The sequence below is a fragment of the Narcine bancroftii genome, chromosome 1 (genome assembly GCF_036971445.1).
Source record: "Narcine bancroftii isolate sNarBan1 chromosome 1, sNarBan1.hap1, whole genome shotgun sequence".
In the NCBI taxonomy this organism is placed as follows: Eukaryota; Metazoa; Chordata; class Chondrichthyes; order Torpediniformes; family Narcinidae; genus Narcine; species Narcine bancroftii.
Genome location: NC_091469.1, coordinates 125,520,642 through 125,541,709, shown reverse-complemented (window position 1 = coordinate 125,541,709; position 21,068 = coordinate 125,520,642). Strand labels below are relative to the sequence as shown.

Below are 21,068 nucleotides of genomic sequence, written 5' to 3'. Positions count from 1 at the left end.
CCAGCTTGAGAAGTCATGCTGCAACTACAGCAATCCAGAAATAACTAACAGCACAGTGGAAAATACTGTGATAGTATTACTTCAAAATGGGCCTTCCATGAGAATGTGCAGCTAAGTTCTAGCATTAAAACTAGAATGAAGGCTAAAATATCTGCCCAATAAAATAACAGAAAGAAATGGGCAAGTATTTTAGTTTGGTTAGCAAGACCATGTGATGCATGAAGTAAGATCTTGTGTTTGAGCTAAAGAGAGAAGCTCTATTCAGGAGCCTCATTTCCAGAAAATAAGAATGGTTGCTGTAAAAGAAAATGAGTAACTTTCCCTTCCAGCCCATAAGTCCATTGTGCCTAAAATACACCAATGTGACCACAGTGCCCATATGTACTATAGATATTTCAGAAGCATGGCAGTAGATTAAAGCTTAACTACTAAATATTTGTCTTAAAAGTATTGGCTGTAAAGAAAGTATTGGATAGTTAAACATTTTCACCTTCACCTTCAGTAGCACGATATTTAAAAAAAGGATTTTCCCCTCTTTTTGCTTGTGGATGTTGAGAACACTATTATTTAACACTGAAGTTTATGAGCAAAATGGACACCCACATTCCAGTGATGTGGACAATGTGGAGAAAAATTAAACATCTAGATTTGTATAATCATCTCCCTGAAATTTGTTGTCTTATGATTCAACTTCAAATTCCTTTCTAGATTCAAACACAATACTGAACACAGCCTATGATTAGTTAATGGAGAACTTTAGGTTAACTACCTTTCTGAGCTTTGGCTGTGATCTCGAAGTACTTCACTGTCAAATCCTGTATTGACAGTACAGCTCTATGGGCTTTTCTTTGCCAATCAGAATCCTCTTTCTTCAAACTTTCAATTCTTCGTGGACCAAGATAATCATTCTCCAGTGAGATCTGTACAATAAAAGAAATATATTTCTATTTTAAAAGACAAGTGGATAGATGCAGTATTTGCAAGTTTGGATTTCAGCATAATTTTATATTAAAGATGAGAAGGTGCTTCAAGAATCATTAAACATTCTCATAAAACTTTGAATTGCTCAGTTGAGCTTTCACGAAGCATTCTGAAAGACAAAACTAAGTATAAGTGAATATCTCAAAATCGTCCCACCACAAACCACCAAGCTCATATCTGTTCATATATGCTCTGTAACTGTAAAAGCTTGCCAAAATTCAAGTGGATAGTGCTTGACTATTTCATGATATAATAACAGAAAATATTTAACTTTAAGTTCCAAAATAAGATTAAATTCAATACTTACACAAGACTAATAAATCCAATGGGAAAGCATTCAAATTCTAATCAGAAGATTGCTGGTTCGAACCCCAGACTAATTCATTGAGCTAAATATTCTTATTCAAACTACTAGATAGAGAAGAAAAGCAGGTTTCTTCAGCATGGAAAATCTCATAAGCTTTAAATTATTTTGCCTACTAGCTATTTTGAGGCAGAATACTGAAAAAAGCTGAAAAAGGCTCATTGGTGACATAAACATTGGATATTAAGGAGTGGATTCGAAATCCATAATATTATTGAGGAATAGAACATGTTCCTAAAAAAACGAACTTCTCGCGATTGTGCTAAAAAACATCACAAAAATAAAGAGAGATGAAGGAAGACACATGATTGATCTACTTCATTCTGTCACAGATGTATAATGGTGAGCATAATTTAATCAGAGCACAGATCGACTTCCCCAACAATTCAAACTTTTGGTTCCTCTACTTTAACCAATCATCACATGCACTTGTGATGATTGCAGCGGTGGGCAGCATGGATGGCGTAGCAGTTAGCGCAACACTGTAACAGCACCAGAGATTGAGACTGGGACTCGAATCCCGCGCTGTCTGTAGGAGTTTTATATTCTCTCTGTATCTACGTTGGTTTTCCCCGAGGGTTCCGTTTTCCTCCCAACGTTCGAAATGTACCATGGGTCAAAATGACCTGTTCCATCCTGCATATTTAATTGTTTTAAATTAAATTCAACTTTAACTTACGAGATCTATCCACATACTTTTCTTAAACAATAAGAAAAAAATATCAAGTGTTATGTAGCTGAGGTTAAACTTGGAAATATTACACAGGATTCAAGCTTTCTTTTACATTGAGTTGCTTGCAGACATCACCTGCCTAGATATTGTAAGGTTTTGAACAGTCAGCTCATAGTGGGCCATCAATCATTTTAATAATTTTGTTCAGAGACAAACAGCATAAAAAACAAATGGCTGAAGGCATCAATGGAAGGAAATGAACCGTTGATACCCTGCATCAGAACGGAGTTAACAGGGAAGGTAGCCTGTATAAAGAAAAGAGTGGTAGGGATGAGACAAGAGTGAAAGTTGTACCGAGCAAATGTGAGGAATGCAAGACAGGTAGAACAAGGTGGAGGAAGGGGAGGGGTGGAGTTGAGTGAGAGGCAGGTTGATGTTTAGTAAGATCAGAAAGGCAACAAATGATGATATAAGGAAGGTGATGATAGGAAACACTTAAAGAGATGGGTAGATGGAATTGGATGAGGAGGTTATCCAGTCTCATTCCATTAGCCCAACCATTCTTTTATTTTTTTTGAATATTTAAAAAAATTTTCCATTCATGTAGTGATAATTTTTTATAATAAAGATTTCAAAAAACAAAAATAAAGTTACAACAAAATTGTTTTACCCCATCTCGCAAACCCAGTCCTACTCAACCTTCCCCCTCAAAAATATAATAGATACTATAAACCTATAAGTATAAAAAGTAAAGAGAAAAAAGAAACAGAAAAAAATTTGGGATTGCAGAAAAAAGCAATGTCTGGCACACATCTCAAAATTTTTCATAACTACTCAGAGAAGGATCTTGCAGGTCTGGATACATAGATAGGATATCATTACAATTTTAATCCCATTATTTGGGTGGACAGGTACAAATTTTGTATGAACATAGAATACTTATTTTTCAAATTATATGTAATTTTTTCTAAAGGAATACAACTTTGAATCTCTGCATTTCACCTTAACATTCCCAAATATCTATTTCATGCTAATTTCTCTATGGAGACTTTTGACATTTTATCTTGTCATAAAAAATGTCCTTACTTGTTTATTTAATTCTTGAAATTTTTTGGAGATACTAGAATAGGTAATGATTGGAAAAGATATTGTATTTTTGGAAATATATTCATTTTTATACAGTTAACCCTTCCAACTAAAGTTTTGTCAATGTATACATTTTTTCAAATATTCAATCTTTTTAATTAAAGATAAATAATTCAATTTATATAAATTCTTCAAATTTCTAACTATAGGTATATCTAGATATTTAATACCCACTTTTGGCCATTTGAACTGAGTATCCCTTTGACATTGCCTATAATCACCTTCCATTAAGGATAACATTTCACTTTTATCTCAATTTATTTTATACCCCAAAACTTTTCCATATTATTCCTACTGAACATATAATCTTTATAAAGATGTCTCAGGATCAGTCAAATATATTAAAACATCATCTGCAAATAAACTAATTTTATGTTCTTCTTGATTTATCCTGAAACCCTTAATTTGTAAATCAGAACAAATTACTTGGGCAAGTAATTCTATAGCTAAAATAAATAAAGATGGGGATAAAGAACATCTTTGTCTACTAGATCATGCCAATTTAAATGAAGTGGATACTTGTCCGTTAGTTACCACTTTAGCTTTATGATTATTATATAATGCTCTAATCCAATAAAAAAATTAAATCCAAATTTCTCCAACACCTACCTTAAATTTAAAAATTCCCATTCTAACCTATCAAATGCTTTTTCTGCATCTCTCTTTTGCGCCAAATGAATTATACTGAGCAATCCAGCTACGTTTTCTGATGATTGTCCCTTTTTAACAAAACTTTTCTGGTCCATATTTATTAATTTAAATAACAGATTATTCATTCTATTTACCAAAATTTTTGCAACAATTTTACAATCTGCAATTAATAATGAAGTAGGTCTATATGATGAAGGCATTAAAGGGTCTTAATCTTTTTTTGGAATCAATGTAATCAAAAATGATTCTGGAAAAGTATCGGTTTCTGAAGCCTGTTCTAATACTTGCATAAATATAGGTATTAGTAAATCCTTAAATTCTTTATAAAATTCAGGTGGAAATCCATCTTCTCCTGGAGATTACTCCATAAGGAAACTATAGCTTTCCTTACTTCTACCTCAGTAAATGGGGTATTTAAGCTCAGTCTACTCCTCCAGACTTAATATAGTAAACATTATCTGCGATAAATAAATATTTATAAGTAACTACATTAATATATTTTTTAAATTCGATTAATTAAAGGCCTGCTCTGTCTTTAATTGCCAAGCTAATAATTTATGTGACCTCTCACCTAATTTATATCTTTTATTTTGTTCTTATAATTGCATTCTCAGTCTGTCAGTTTGTAATGTATTATACTGAAGTTTTTTTTAAACTTTATTCATCCGTTCAAAAAACAAATGATATATGACATATACGGCAATTAAACATGAACATTTTTTTTAATATATAAAAAAGAAAAAAAGAAAAAGAAAAAGGAAGAACCCCCCTTCAACCAACTCTCCTAAGGAGAGTCATAAAAAATGAAAAAAGAAAGGATATTTAAAAAAAAGTATATATACATATTAAAATCGAATCAATATAAATTGAAATGTAAATATTCCAAGTATAACAGCCACTTATTAATAAAAAAAATTATAATTATCATGTGAAACATTTGTAATTTTTTCCATTATTAAACAATATTTAATCTCATTATGCCATCTATTAATATCTGCCTTTGTTTATCTTCAGAAGTACGATTTTGAAGATCCTTTTCCAAAATTGTAATTTCTTTATTTTTAAAAATAAAACATAATTTGACCTATTAAATATGCTTTTAAGATATCCCATATAATAAATAATCTTTTTCTCTTGGATGAATCCTTCTCCACAGATCTAGTAAATTCAAATCTTTCACCAAAACTAATGTTGCTTTAGCTGCTTTTGTTCTCGTCATTGCTTGGGTAGATCTATCTAACAATGGATCCAAACAAAAATTAAAATCCCCTCCTATTAAAATATTTTCATGTGCTTCTGCTAAATTGAAAAATGTCTTGAATAAACTACTCATCATCAACATTTGAAACATACAAATTCAAAAAAGTCCACATTTCTGAAAATATTTGGTAATGTACTGTTATATATCTCCCTACTGGGTCTGTAACCACATTTTGAATTTTAATTGGAAGGTTCTTTTTTTTAATCAAAATTGTCACACCTCTTGCTTTAGAATTAAACGAAGATGACATTACATATCCCACCTAATCCCTTATTATTTTAAGATTTTCTTTTTCAGTTAAATGTGTTTCTTGAAGAAAAGCTACATCGACACCCAATTTCTTAATATATGTTAATTCTCTCTTTCTTTTAATTGTCCCGTTCAACTCATTAACATTAAAATTTACAAACTTCTTCAACTTACTCATCTAATAAAAATGAAATCGATCCCCTTCCATCACCTCCCCAGCAAGTCTCCTCTTATTCTAACAAATAATATTTCATGTGTCAAGACATACTGTCTCTAGCAATCCAAAAAAAGAAATAGAAATAAAAATATAAAAAATATGTAGTTATAGTAATACAAAAGAAAACCCTCCCAATAAGTGTTGTCTAAAAATACAGCACCAACTCCTTCCATTTTACGGGTCGTGACCAGTCACAAATATACACATAATCCCATAGTAATCAGCACTCCTCACTCTCCCACTCCCTTGGTATATTCAATATACAAGATTTAATCTCTTTATTAATTGAAATTTAATCAACTAATTAATTACTTAACCACAATTAAAATAGCTTCCCAGAAATAAAGAGAAACAAATTTAAAAAATAAGATTATTCTTCAATTTCTTCCACCTTACTTATAAAACTAGAATTTAAAAAAACTAATTGCATCAAAGACAGAGCACCTTCCAGAGACTGAACTCCAGGAAGACTCCGAGCCAATTTTTCCACTTCCATAGAGTTAACAAATAATCTTCAAAGTCGCAGGCTAATGAAGGACAAATTCGTATCATTTATCAAAAAGGACTTTCTCAGCTGAATTGAATTATTTTCTTCAGCAAATCTTCACTCAAATCAAGATAAAACAAAATTCGATCCCCTTCTCATAACAATGGGCCTTGATGTTCCCCCATTCCTTTGATCGCAAGACTTAAAATTTTTGCCCTTACCTTGTAACGCAGAAATTTTTTAATATGGAATGTGGGCTTTGATTAGGGAGAGGTTTTAGTTTCAGAGGTCTATGAGCTCTCTCAATTTCAATTATATTTTCAAAATTCTGCTCTCCCAAAACTTCAGGAATCCAATCTTGAAACAAACTAATCACATCTGGACCTTCCTTTCCCTCTGAAAGATTTACTATTTTAATGTTATTTCTTCTGCTAAAATTCTCCAAAACATCCACTTCATCTCTAAAATCTTTTGGTTAACAGTTATTAAAGCAGTGGCAGTATTTTCCACAGTAGACACCCTGCCTTCAACATGTTGCAAATCATCCTGAACTCTTGTAATTTTTTCATCTATTTTCTCCAACTTATTCTTCATTTTATTCACAGCATTTAATATCTTATTTGTTGTTTCTTCTTCTTCATCATCATCAAACGATCCTACTCTGGAGCCCAATTCTTCTTCCTCAGATGCTGAGGGCAATGTTCCCGACTTTTTGGTAACTGCTTTTCTCCCAGTAATGCTTTGGGTAAGGCTAGAAAGCACATGCGTCATTCAACCACGGGTCCCTCTCCGACGCCATCTCTCCATTGTGGCGGATGAGAGACAGCGGCAGAAGTCCCCTCTAAGGATTCTTGAGATCAGGAGACAGCACAGACTTCGGCTCTATGTTTCATTGTTGAGGTAGGCCTCATTTTTTTTTCTTCATCTTCCCGTCGGGCTCCAGAAGTGGTCAAATTAGTTTTTTCTTTTGTCATAGGCATTGTAGAAGAAGAGAGGTTTAAATATGTTTTAAAGATTTTATTAAAACATATTTAAAGATATTATTCACCTTTGGAAGACTACACAAAAGAGTCTGGAAAAACAGCCAACTGAAAAACCTCACAAAGATTAGCGTATACAGAGCCGTTGTCATATCCACACTCCTGTTCGGCTCCGAATCATGGGTCCTCTACTGGCATCACCTACGGCTCCTAGAACGCTTCCACCAGCGTTGTCTCCGCTCCATCCTCAACATTCATTGGAGCGACTTCATCTCCAACATCGAAGTACTCGAGATGGCAGAGGCCGACAGAATCGAATCCACGCTGCTGAAGATCCAACTGCGCTGGGTGGTCACGTCTCCAGAATGGAGGACCATCACCTTCCCAAGATCGTGTTATATGGTGAGCTCTCCACTGGCCACCGTGACAGAGGTGCACCAAAGAGGTACAAGGACTGCCTAAAGAAATCTCATTGACCACCGCCAGTGGGCTGATATTGCCTCAAACCTTGCATCTTGGCGCCTCACAGTTCGGCGGGCAGCAACCTCCTTTGAAGAAGACCGCAGAGCCCACCTCACTGACAAAAGACCTTGCAACCGCTGCAACAGTGTCTGCCTGTCCCACATCGGACTTGTCAGCCACAAACGAACCTGCAGCTGACGTGGACATTACCCCTCCATAAATCTTCGTCCGCAAAGCCAAGCCAAAGAAGAAAGATATTATTAAAATTAAAACAGCACTTATGTGGCATTTTTAAAAATAATTTCCCAAGGGAGTCACGAGTCTCCATGTCAATCCTATGGCATCACACGACTTCCCCCAACCCACCCATTCTCAACCTATTTCAGCTATGTCTCTGGGCCTCCCCTCTCCCCCACCCCACCCCACCCCACGCCCCCCACCCCACCCCCAGGACTCTGTCCAGTTTTGGTTTCTTCCACATTCTACCTAGTACATAAAAAAAACCAAAAAATATTTATGTTGAGGTGAAAACAAGGCTTTAACTTAAATGTGCTATGGCCCCCAGGGGATGACCGTAGGACCACCATTGAGAATGGGTGCATTAACCGATATGAGGCCAATACAAAAGTTAAAATGAGCAAGTTCAAGATAACCTAGAGCACCGCAGTGAGTGAAAAAAGACTGACGATCTAGTTTAGGCCATATTTATTTCTCTACAAGAGGCCTGATAGTTAAGGCAGATTAATTCAGGGCCTAGATTGGGACATGGAACCGCTAATATTGTAGCTATTATAAAAACATAGCTTTGGAAGGGATAGGAGTGACAGCTCAATATACTGGGGATATAGAAGCTAAAGGTGTGGCTGAGGTGGAGGTAAACATAGAAACATAGAAGATAGGAGCAGGAGTAGGTCATTCGACCCTTCGAGCCTGCTCCGCCATTCAACGAGATCATGGCTGATCTTAAAGTTCAGTACCTCGTCCCCGCCTTCTCTCCGTAACCTTTAATACCCTTATACTGAAGAAATAGATCTAATTCCCTCTTAAATATATTTAACGAACCTGCCTCTACTGCCCTCTGTGGCAATGAATTCCACAGATTCACCACCCTCTGGGTAAAGAAATTCCTCCTCATCTCGGTCCTAAATGGTTTGCCTATTATCCTCAAACCATGGCCCCGGGTTCTGGATTTTCCCATCATTGGAAACATCCCATCTGCATCCACTCTGTCCAGTCCTGCCAGAATTTTATATGTCTCTATGAGATCCCCTCTCAATCTTCTAAACTCCAGCGAGTACAATCCCAATTTGCGCAATCTTTTCTCATAAGTCATTCCTGCTATTCCAGGTGTCAGCCTGGTGAATTGCCTCTGCACTCCCTCCATTGCAAGAACATCCTTCCTTAGATAAGGTGACCAAAACTGCACACAATACTCCAGGTAGGGTCTCACCAAGGCCCTGTACAGCTGCAGTAAGGTATCCTTGTTCCTATACTCAAACCCTCTTGATATGAAGGCCAACATACCATTTGCCTTTTTAACTGCCTGGTGTACCTGCATGCTCGCCTTCAGAGACTGATGTACAAGTACCCCTAGGTCTCTCTGCACTTCCCCATCTCTTAATCTATTGCCATTCAAATAGTAATCTGCCCTCCAGTTTGTATTACCAAAGTGGATAACCTCACATTTATCCACATTGTAGTGCATTTGCCATGTATCTGCCCAGTCCCTCAATTTATCCAAATCACACTGGAGCTTCCTGACCCCCTCTTCCGTGCACATAACCCCTCCTAGCTTAGTGTCATCTGCAAATTTGGAGATATTACATCCAATCCCCTCATCCAGATCATTAATGTAAATTGTGAACAGCTGGGGTCCCAGTACAGATCCCTGTGGTACCCCATTGGTCACCGCCTGCCACTCAGAAAACGAGCCATTTATCCCAACTCTCTGTCTTCTACCTGCCAGCCAGTTCTCAATCCACATCAATACTAGGAAAGTACTAGGAAAGAAAGGGGAGTTATGTTTTGATTAAGGAGTGCAATCGGTTTATGTTTAATTGTCACAAAATAGCAGGTACAGAGAGAATTGTTTGTCTGTGGACAGACTAAAAGATTATCACCTACACTCATACAGCCATGTAAAGAGCAGAGAACAGGACTGAAATTAGAGCGATGATCAATTAGCACCATGTAAGGGTAACATGAGAGCACTGTTATGGGGTTAATTCAGAAGCCTGATGGTTGTAGGGGGAAAAAAAAACTATTTAAACATGTTGAAGAGTGCTTTTTATTAAGCCTTCTCCCCAGTAGGAGGAGGAAGACGAGAGTGTGTCCAGGATGTGACAAGTCCTTCAATCTGTTTTCTGCCCTTTGTTTCTGGGCAGCACGAGATGTAGATGGAGAGAAGTTTGTGTTAAGTTCTGAGTTATATCCTCTGCTTCCCGCAGTTTTTTCCAATCAGAGCTAAGTAACTCACATACTGTGCTGCGATGCATTCAGCAAGTATACTTTTAATGGTACACCTGTAGAGGTTGTTGATGGAAAAGATGATATACTGAACTTTCTTAGTCTATTAAGAAAGTAGATACGCTGTTGTGTTTTCTTGACCGTCAAATCGACATTGTTTGTCCCAGGTCAGGAAGGTTTTCTCAAGCATGATGTAGATGGTCCTACAAGAGAAGGGGCAATGTTCAACTTCCTCTTGGGAAGTAAGGCAGGAAAAGTTACTTAAATATCTTTGGAGCACATTAAGGGAAATGTCTTAGAACATACTCACATTACAAAAATAGGAGGTGCTCGTTTGAAAGCATATTAAGGAGGATGAGATGAGCCAAAACAACTTTTCCATCCTGTACAATACAACGACTACCGGTAAATCTCAATAACCTTCTATTTTAATATTCATCAATGTCATAAATTAAATCTATGTGGGGAGCCTGTTCATCGAGGGACTTGGAACTTTATTTGGTATCATCCTGTTCTTCTCATAAAACCTTGCATAGAAAGTGTTCAGTCTGTCTGGAAAGGAGGCGCCATTGTCCTTAATTTGCAAGGTTGACTTGTGATCCTAATAGTCTTGATCCCATGCCATATGTGCCTCATGTCGCCAGTGTCACACAGTGATCTATGGATCTTCTGTGCGTCCCTCGCTTTGCCTTCCCGATCTTAGTGCCATCCTATCCCTGTCCTGAAGACAGCATCATGAGCTCTGAGAAGGGCCCAGACCTCTTCATCCAACCATGTTAGCCCTGGTTGTGAAGCATTTAATCTCAGTGACATCCTCAATGCACTTGTTGATGTACCCAGTCACTGAGCTTGTATACATGACCATCATAGGTGGCTGCGTCCCTGAAACAGGTCCAATCCATGGTCTCAAAACAGTCTTGCAGTGCTGCTATAGCCCCCACTCGCCCCCCCCCCCCCACCCACACCCAGCCAGGATCTCATAGAGACATATAAAATTCTGGCAGGACTGGACAGAGTGGATGCAGATGGGATGTTTCCAATGATGGGAAAATCCAGAACCCGGGGCCATGGTTTGAGGATAATAGGCAAACCATTTAGGACTGAGATGAGGAGGAATTTCTATACCCAGATGGTGGTGAATCTGTGGAATTCATTGCCACAGAGGGCAGTGGAGGCAGGTTCATTAAATATATTTAAGAGGGAATTAGATATATTTCTTCAGTATAAGGGTATTAAAGGTTACGGAGCGAAGGCGGGGACGGGGTACAGAACTTTAAGATCAGCCATGATCTCGTTGAATGGCGGAGCAGGCTCAAAGGGTCGAATGACCTACTCCTGCTCCTATCTTCTATGTTTCTATGTTTCTATCTCCCTGAAAACTAACCTAGTTTGCTTTGTCAGTGGTTAGCAGGACAGATGTGTGATGACGTGCTGACGATGATCCAACTTGGCTGTGAATTAAACAACATTTGAATTTTCACCTCTTCAATCTTGTTCGAAAACTCCTCCACGGTCCTTCCTTATCTATATATTCTACACCAGCCATTTACCTCTCAAATCTACTGGATTTCCTGCAGTTCTGTCCTTTGTCCTCAATTTAATCACTTCAGCAATGACAGCTATGCTTCAAGATAGCAAAACCATAATTCAGGTACTAGCTTTTCAAATCTCTTACATTTTCTGCTTCTTTTTCTATCTTCATGACCAAGATGTTATCCCATGTTCAAGCTTTGATAATTTGCCATTATATCAAGTAAATTAGTATAAAAAAAACTTTGCTCCTACATCCCCAGGATATTTTGGTACATTAGAGACACTAAATAAATTTGTTTTCTGTATAGTCCTTGCTACTTAAGGTGGCCACAATGGCATTAATATGATTAGTCTACATTATATATACATTTTCAACAGTTTACATAAATCTGTCCGGTTGTTCGCTTTTTAAATTCTATAACATTTAGGAAATACTAAATGTAGATTCATAATTTTGTCTTAAAAAAAATCAAACCAAGGAATGAAAGCTGGCTTCCTTCCCATGTTTGTTCACACTAAGCTCATGGAGTGGAGGTGCTAATATATCTTAAAAAGGTTGAAATAACTTATTTGAAATCTTTTTCAGCCTAAACTAGCTAATGTGAACTAATTAGTAACTTTGTAATTGACAGTAATGATTGATGTCATTTGCCCAATTAAACATTGGTGTTTTAGGTGATGGTAACACCTTTCTTTGATAGTTGGTATCTTGCATTATATGAGCAATGAGGTGTAGGATTCATACTAATAGATTTTTTTCAGCCTTTCCCACATGCTTTTTAACTGTTTTGTATTTCTTTAATTTGTAATATATGAGCAAGATGTATTTACCTATAGACAAGTGTTTCTTAGAAAAAAAACCTTTGAATAATGTGAAGACAATTACTTCATTTGATTCTCAGCAATTTTTTATGAACATCTGATCACATTGTTAGAATGACATATTCTGTTGCATCAACTGCCATGGAGGGAATGTGAATTATGACTGGTGAAATAATTATTACAAATGAGAAACTGGACAAGTATTCTAAAGGCTTGACAGGAAATAATTAATGACCAATGATTCCCGAGGCCAGAACATAGAAGAATAAGGGAAGATTTGATAGAGTTTACAAAATTTTGAGGGGTATAGACAGAGTAAATGCGAATGGGCTCTTTCCATTTAGATTAGGAGAGATAAATACAAGAGGACATGGCTTTAGGGTGAAAGGGGAATTGTTTAGGGGGAATTTCTTCACTCAGAGAGTGGTGGGAATGTGGAATTAGCTACCATCTGATGTGGTGGGTGTGGACTCGATCTCAAGTTTTAAGAATAAATTGAATAGATAAATGGATGGGAAAGATCTGGAGTGTTATAGAATGGGAGCAGGTTATTGGGACTAGCTGAACAATGGTCAGCGTGGACTACAAGGGCCAAATGGCCTGTTTTCTGTGTTCTATTGTTAAAATTACAATATATAAGACATTTATTTAAAAGCCTAAAGGGTATAAAAATGTTTACATATAGAGTTTAATGGCGCTCTTGAAAGGGAGAAAATATTAACCATCACCAAGAGATTAGACAAGGTTGACTTCTATGTAACGTGACAGAGTCCAATATAAACAGGAAAAAATGACGATGAATGAAATGACAGAAGACCAGTGTGGGATGCTTGAAGGATAATTCAACTCAATACAGAACTAGTTTATTACTCTTAGAGGCATCATCTCTCTACTATTCCAAAAAATGCCACAGGCAACCAAAAAGTAAATTGAAAAAAAGTAAAACAAATCAAGCAGAGAGGACGAGATACATACAGACATATGGAAGCAAAACAAATTGGAGCTATAAGAAATATGGAAAAAAGTTACAAGATTTTTTTTATAACTGTTAGAGGAAAGTTTCCTTAAAAACTGACAATGATGATATTTTAAATACAGTACAACTCTGATGGTCGGTACCGGGCCCATTTCGGATAAACATTTTTTTTCTCGGATAACTGGTCATTGTTAAAAAACAACCCAGTAGCAACAGCAAATCACTTGTAACAGTGTTCAAACAACAACAATCGACAAGGTACGGCTTTTTAAGCATTAAAATAACGTTTAATTCTCACCAAAATAAAATGCTGGCCACTGCCGATCACTGACACCGCCCCATCAAGGCCCCACTCGTGCCGAGAGCCTGAGAGTCCTGCTCCGGGAGCTTGAGGTTCCTGCTGTTGCCGCCGCCAGGAGCCTGAGGAAACAGCGAGCAACGGCAGGAACGCCGCCCAGTCAGAAATCGGCGTTGTTGTGACGTTACTTCTGATGTCCTCAGCGAGGAGTGAGTATAAGCAGAATTGCCAGTGAAATAAATCAGTCTTTGACTTCAATTCCTCGTGTGTGTGTCTTCTTTCGACACTTCGCGGTAGCGTGCATGTTACATTGGTGACCCAAACAGGTCCAAAGAGCAGTTGGACCCAAAGATGGCGGAACAAGCAGCCATGTGTGTGGTTTGAACAGGCCAAGGACCAGTTCCACCTTCTACAGATCAATGCTGACGACACACGTTACTACTACATGGTGAGCTTGTTCGACCTAGAGACAGCAGCAAGGATCATCGAATTCCTACGTGAGCCTCCAGAGCAAGGCAAATATAATGCCTTCAAGGAGCTATTATCCTGCACCTTCAGGATCTCATAGCGCGAGTGCGCCACCCAATTGCTGCATATGGACAGTTTGGGGGACAGGCCCCCATCCATGCTCATGAGTGAAATGCTTGACCTTGCTGAGGGACACAGGCCTTGCCTGCTCTTCGAGCAGTTTTTCCTGGTGCAGCTGCCTGAAGATATCGAACTCTTGCTCGCTGACGAGGATTTCAGTGACCCTAGGAAAGACGCAGCCTGAGCATACATGCTCCGGAGAGTGAAGAAAGAAAATAGCGTCTCGGTGGAGCAGGTCGCTAGGCCCCGTACACAGCTGGCAACAAGACCACAACAAACAAAGGGGCAAGTGGACCCTCAACCCAACAATACTGCTATTATAATCAGCAATGTGGTGTGGGGGCCCCGTCGATGCCGTCCACCCTGCACATTTCAGGGAAATGCCATGGCCAACCGTCGTTGATGGCTGCGGTAGTTGGCCACCGTGACAGCCTCCTCCACGTGTGGGATTCTGTCAGGAAGGCACTTTCTCGTTGACACCGGTGCCAAAATAAGTGTCCTCCGCCGCCCCCCCCCTCCCCCCCCCGGCCCACAACACCTGGAACGGCAAACTGGTTCTGGCACTGAGGGCGATGAACAGCATCACCATATGAACGTTCGACACCCGCACCGCCCTCTCCGCTTTGGCAGCAACCAGTTCACGTGGACATTCATGATTGTGGTGGTGGTGCAACAGTTCTTGGGAGCCCTGGGAGCCCATTGCCTGCTGGTGAACCTTAAAGGGTGGCGATTGGTGCATGCCAGGACTTTTCAAACCACACCCCTGGGGGAGTCAAGTTACTTGCCCCCCACCTTGACTCCGTTATACTATCTGACAATGCATTCATGCAGATCCTAGCAGAGTTCCCTTCGATTGTGGTGTCACAGTTTTCTGCCACTGAGCCGAAGCACAGGATAAGACATTATATCCAAACCGAGGGCCCCCACTCCACGCCAGGGGACTCTGCCTTCCCCCCAAGAAGCTCACTCTCGCCAAGGGGAAGTTTAAAAAAATGGATAGTGCACCGTTCTAACAGCCTCTAGGCCTCAACCCTGCACATGGTTCTGAAGGCAGCAGGAGAGTGGAGGTCATGTGATGAGAAGCCTCAATGAGGCCACTACACCTGACACGTATCCCGTGCCCCACATCCAAGTTTTTACCGCTAACTTACAAGGGGCATGGGTGTTTTCAAAAGTCAACCTCATCATGGGCTATGATCAGATCCTAGTCCATCCTGATGACATCCCCAAAACTGCCATCATTATCCCTTTCAGACTCTTTAAATTACTGAGTATGTCCTTTGGACTTAAGAACACAGTCCAGACATTCCAGAGGCTGATGGATGTGGTGGGTTGGAATCTCCCTTTCGAGTTGACGATATTCTTATCGCCAGCCACAACAACACGGAGCACACGACCCACCTGAGGCAACTGTGCGCCTAGCTGCAGGAATTTGGGCTAACTATAAACCCTGCTAAGTGCCAGTTCTGGTTGGAAATCATCGACTTTCTGGAGCATCGGTTCAACGGTCACAGAACGATACCTATGCCTGAAAAGGTAGAAGTCGTTTGGCGTTTCACAAAGCCCTACACAGTGAAGGGGTTACAAGAATTCGCTGGTCTAATTAACTTTTATCACCAATTCATACTATCAGCGGCTCACATCATGCACCCTCTTTTTGCGCTCATCTCAGGAAAGGGGAAGGACATTGCCTGGACAATGAGGCCTTGGAGACATTCCAGAAGGCCAAATGCGCCAACTGCCCTCACAGTAGATGCCTCCAGCACAGCAGTAGGGGGCGAACTGGAACAATTCATCAAAGGGAAATGGCAATCCTGGCCTTCTTTAGCAGGAACCTCCAGCCACTCGAACTCAAATACAGCGCTTTTGACCAGGAGCTATTGGCATATGACCAGGCAGTCAGGCACTTCCGGTATTTTCTGGAAGGCAGGTAATTCAAGGTCTTCACAGGCCAAAAACCGTGATCCATGGTCGGCCAGGCAGCAGCAACACATCTCATATGTGACTGAATTCACCCTGGACATCCAACATATTGCAGGTAAGATCGAGTCCATCCAGGCCCTGCCCCAGGGAATAGACTATTCTGTCCTTGCCAAGGCACAGCAGGAGGACCCTGAGATCCCAGCATACAGACAGCAGTTCCCAGCCTCAGGCTGGAGGATGTCACCTGACAACTAGAGGTTCCTCTGCGACATCTCCACCAACAAACCCCGCCCCATCGTTCCAGTAGCATGTAGGTGGCAGATCTTCAACACAGTGCACAACCTGGTGCACCCAGCCATCAGGACTTCTGTTAAAATGGTGGCCAGTAGGCTCGTCTGGCATGGCCTCTGGAAACAGGTGAGTCAGTGGGTCAAGACCTGTGTGCTCTGCCAGACATCCAAAGTGCAGGCGCACCCCAGACTTTCGAGCCAGCGTGACATCAGTTCAGCCACGTCCACATTGACATTGTAGGGTCGGTGCCAGTCTCCCGTGGGGCGAGGTATCTCCTCACCATGATTGACCACTCCACGAGGTGGCTAGAGATGGTCCCGTTGGCTGATACTACCATCGAGACCTGCACTAAGGGATTGAATAACACCTGGCTGTCGAGGTTCAGAGTCCTGGGGCATATGACCTCCGATAGAAGTACACAGTTCCCTTAGGGGCTCTGGGTCACTACTGACAGGCTCAAACCAGCACATCTGGACATTAGCCTCCCCACAGCCCCCGCACCACAGAGGTAGGCCACCGAAAGTGGCGAACAACGCTCCTTTTTCCGGTTCAGAGGGGTGGGGGAGACTGTGCAGACCCCACAGGGGCTGACGACCTTTGTCCCAGGTGACCACCCACATGGCGGGAAATGGCAAGCAACAATAGGAACACTGCCCAGTTAGGGATCAGCACTGCTGTGATGTCACTCCCAACATCAGCACCAAGGAGTGAATATAAGCAGAGCTGCCAGTGCAAATAAATCAGTCTTCGTCTTCGACTCCTCATGTGCGTGTCTTCTTTCTACACTTCATGGTAGCTTGCATGCTACACCCTTAAATTTAAGCAAGATAGAAAAAAGAGACAAGGGTATGAGAATACTGACCAGAACTATTCCCAGTTAGCAATTATCATAATATCAGAAAGTTACCAAGTTCTATAATTAAGGATAGCAAGAATTAATATAGTGGATTTTTTCAGAGAGGCAGGAAGAAGAAATAATGCATGTCTTGCTTGTTAAACATTTCGTATTCTTCTAAGGAAATTCCATGGGATTGAAGGTAGATTACTTATATTCTGATTCTGTAGTGATTGGTGAGACCAATAGGGAAACCATAGACTCTTCCATATAAGTGGGCTGATGGGGCAAACAGGTGGTTGGTTTAATAGGTGGCGCTCTCCTTCCACTGCTTATGCTGAGCTTCAGTGTTTTCCTGATTCATAGACTGCATGTTTCTTGTACCATCTCAAATAGCCATTCTCTGCTTTAAGCAGTCATGAGCCAGGGATTTCTAAGAGTTTGAGGGCATGGTATTTTTCCAAGGAGGTATTGGAACATTCCCCTATCCACCAGGTAATCATTTCTCATGTCAGAGCTCAGAATAGAGTGTTTCAATAATCTGGTGATGAGGATAAGCATGACTTGGCCTGTTTAAGAGGAAAAGTATATTCAGAGACTTAATGTTAGGGTTTTGGTCTAGGAAGGTGATGACTTTGGTTCATTTATCCTGCCAATGGACTTATAAGTACCATTATAGATTACATTTTTCTAATGCCTGTGAAGGGAGGCCGAATTTCAAAAGCAAATAGGACAGGATCACCTCTTATAAATCATACACTAGAACATCTAGATCCCTCTGCATCTAAGAGCTTTGTAATCTTTCATCAATTAGATTTTGCTTTTATTTACAGAAAGGAAGATTTAGTTGAAATATTTGTCAAATTGATCATTTTTTATCTCTTTGCTGCTTCTTTAATTCCTCTCCACAACTTACTTTCCTACCCATCTTTGTCTCATCAATTAACTTAGCAATAAGGCATATTTATAGAGTGCAATGAAGTATTATCAGATTGTTCCTGAGATACATTAATTTAGATTTTCCTTACAGCATAGGAAAATGAACATTTAAATCGAGCCCTGTCAAAAGAAAAAAGAAGTGGTCCAATTTAACCCTTAGAGTCATCATTGTGTACTTCAAAACAATTTAAAAAAACTGCTCACAGATTTTGGTCCTTTTACTCATTTTGTATCAGTGCAGATGCATTTAATCTTGTACGTGCTACCTTTTTGAAAGACTGGTGAAAAAGCAGTTGATGAAAACCAGGAGTGGCAAAACCATAGCTTACAAACCATGTAATGTGTGACTTGCGGAAGTACAATGGCTGGAGGAGATTTTCCAGAGCTTCCAAAGCCACCCCGGGACACTCCAAATCCCTGCAGCCAGACAAGGGGGTCCTGGGACAGACACAGCCAGGCTGCGTGACAAGGAGAGGGAAGAGGGAGTGGGCACTAGAGGAATGCCCCTGCAGAGGAGCAGAGCGAGCAATGGACGCCAGAGTCGGGTTCTCCTCGCTTGGGCCAGGCCACATCACAGCTGAGTGCTGCCCACGTGGGGTGAGCAATAGGAAGGTTGGGCAAAGTTGAGCATCCTCTGCAGGGAGCAGCTGCAGAGATCGGGAAGCCAGGGCTGGGCCAGGAGAGTTCTAATGAGGCATGGCCTTCCCAGAAGTGAGATGCCGGTCCAAGGTAGGCATTCGTACAGGGGGGAAGCAAGATAATGAAGATGGGAGGAGATGCTCACATTCCACCTGAAACAATCCCTATGCAATAAGTGCTCTGTGATTAGTAGGGATTGCTTTAGATGGTATGTGAGTGAGAAGGGAAGGTTAAGAACTACTGCTCTCGACCCAATTGTTACTGAAATAGTTTGTTGTTACTGAAATAGTTTGCTTGAGAAAAATTGTCATTGGCCCATTTCCTTTGGCATTTTGAAACCATGCACATAACGAGTCAATTAAGCACAATTAAAACTATGGTTTTCAAACCTTTTTCTTTCCACTCACACATCAGCTTAAGCAATCCCTTACTAATCACAGAGCACTTATGACATAGGGGTTGCTTAAGGTGGAATGTGAGTTTAGGTGGGCAATATGAAAACCACTACTGTAAAGGGTCCTAATGAGGACTTCATCCAGGTGCCAAGACAGGACAGAGTTGGAGCTGGCAGCAGCAGTGAAGGTCCTGTCAAGAGGCCATGGGCAAGTCCTGGCCCCACTGGATGGAGAGACAGCACCAGGAAGACTCCATACCCTAGTCTCTGCTCCCAGCAGCTGCTACCCCCATCCCGCTGGTGACTGGGAAGAGGGGAGCAGAGGGTGGGACACGGAGGAACAGCGTGTGGGCCCCCGGCCTTTCCCTGCCGCAGTTTTGCATCGGGTCGTTTCCCACATCGTGCACTCGGATGTTGGTGCTGCAATGGTGTGGATATCTGCAGTGACCAGTGGCAGAAGCACTCCTGAAAACATCAGAAACAGGAGAAAGAGTTGTCCAATCGGCCCATTGAGTCTGCTCCCTCATTCAATGAGATCACAGCTGATCTGGCCATGGACCCAGCTCCACCATTCCCCCATAACCCTTAATTTTCCTACAAAAATCTATTTTGCTGTATCTAAAATATATTTAATTCGACAGTCTCTACAGCTCCCTTGGGGAGAGATTTCCACAAATGTGTACCATGATTTTGAAAATATTTAGTATGTATATATGTACTTTTTGATAATTGAAACTAACACTAATTAGCAGATTAAAAACTACATACATTAATAAATATTATTATATTGTATATTATATTATTATTCTTTCTTTGGCTTGGCTTCGCGGACGAAGATTTATGGAGGGGGGTAAATGTCCACGTCAGCTGCAGGCTCGTTTATGGCTGACAAGTCCGATGCGGGACAGGCAGACACGGTTGCAGCGGTTGCAGGGGAAAATTGGTTGGTTGGGGTTGGGTGTTGAGTTTTTCCTCCTTTGCCTTTTGTCAGTGAGGTGGGCTCTGCGGTCTTCTTCAAAGGAGGTTGCTGCCCACCAAACTGTGAGGCGCCAAGATGCACGGTTTGAGGCGATATCAGCCCACTGGCGGTGGTCAATGTGACAGGCACCAAGAGATTTCTTTATGCAGTCCTTGTACCTCTTCTTTGGTGCACCTCTGTCACGGTGGCCAGTGGAGAGCTCGCCATATAACACGATCTTGGGAAGGCGATGGTCCTCCATTCTGGAGACGTGACCCACCCAGCGCAGCTGGATCTTCAGCAGCGTGGACTCGATGCTGTCGACCTCTGCCATCTCGAGTACTTCGACGTTAGGGATGAAAGCGCTCCAATGAATGTTGAGGATGGAGTGGAGACAACGCTGGTGGAAGCGTTCTAGGAGCCGTAGGTGATGCCGGTAGAGGACCCATGATTCGGAGCCGAACAGGAGTGTGGGTATGACAACGGCTCTGTATATGCTTATCTTTGTGAGGTTTTTCAGTTGGTTGTTTTTCCAGACTCTTTTGTGTAGTCTTCCAAAGGCGCTATTTGCCTTGGCGAGTCTGTTGTCTATCTCATTGTCGATCCTTGCATCTGATGAAATGGTGCAGCCGAGATAGGTAAACTGGTTGACTGTTTTGAGTTTTGTGTGCCCGATGGAGATGTGGGGGGGGCTGGTAGTTATGGTGGGGAGCTGGCTGATGGAGGACCTCAGTTTTCTTCAGGCTGACTTCCAGGCCAAACATTTTGGCAGCTTCCGCAAAACAGGACGTCAAGCGCTGAAGAGCTGGCTCTGAATGGGCAACTAAAGCGGCATCGTCTGCAAAGAGTAGTTCATGGACAAGTTGCTCTTGTGTCTTGGTGTGAGCTTGCAGGCGCCTCAGATTGAAGAGACTGCCATCCGTGCGGTACCGGAT

At 41.0% G+C, this 21,068-nt stretch overlaps 1 protein-coding gene across 4 annotated transcripts in view; it reads right to left on the bottom strand.

Annotated features, from left to right (window-relative positions):
- Positions 1-21,068, bottom strand: part of jmy (junction mediating and regulatory protein, p53 cofactor) — a 124,998-nt gene that overhangs the window by 60,360 nt on the left and 43,570 nt on the right. For all 4 annotated transcript variants that reach the window (XM_069938372.1, XM_069938380.1, XM_069938389.1 and 1 more), the window contains exon 3: positions 770-920. In XM_069938372.1, coding sequence (XP_069794473.1) covers positions 770-920 — 151 coding nt within the window. The remainder of the gene's footprint in view (positions 1-769; positions 921-21,068) is intronic.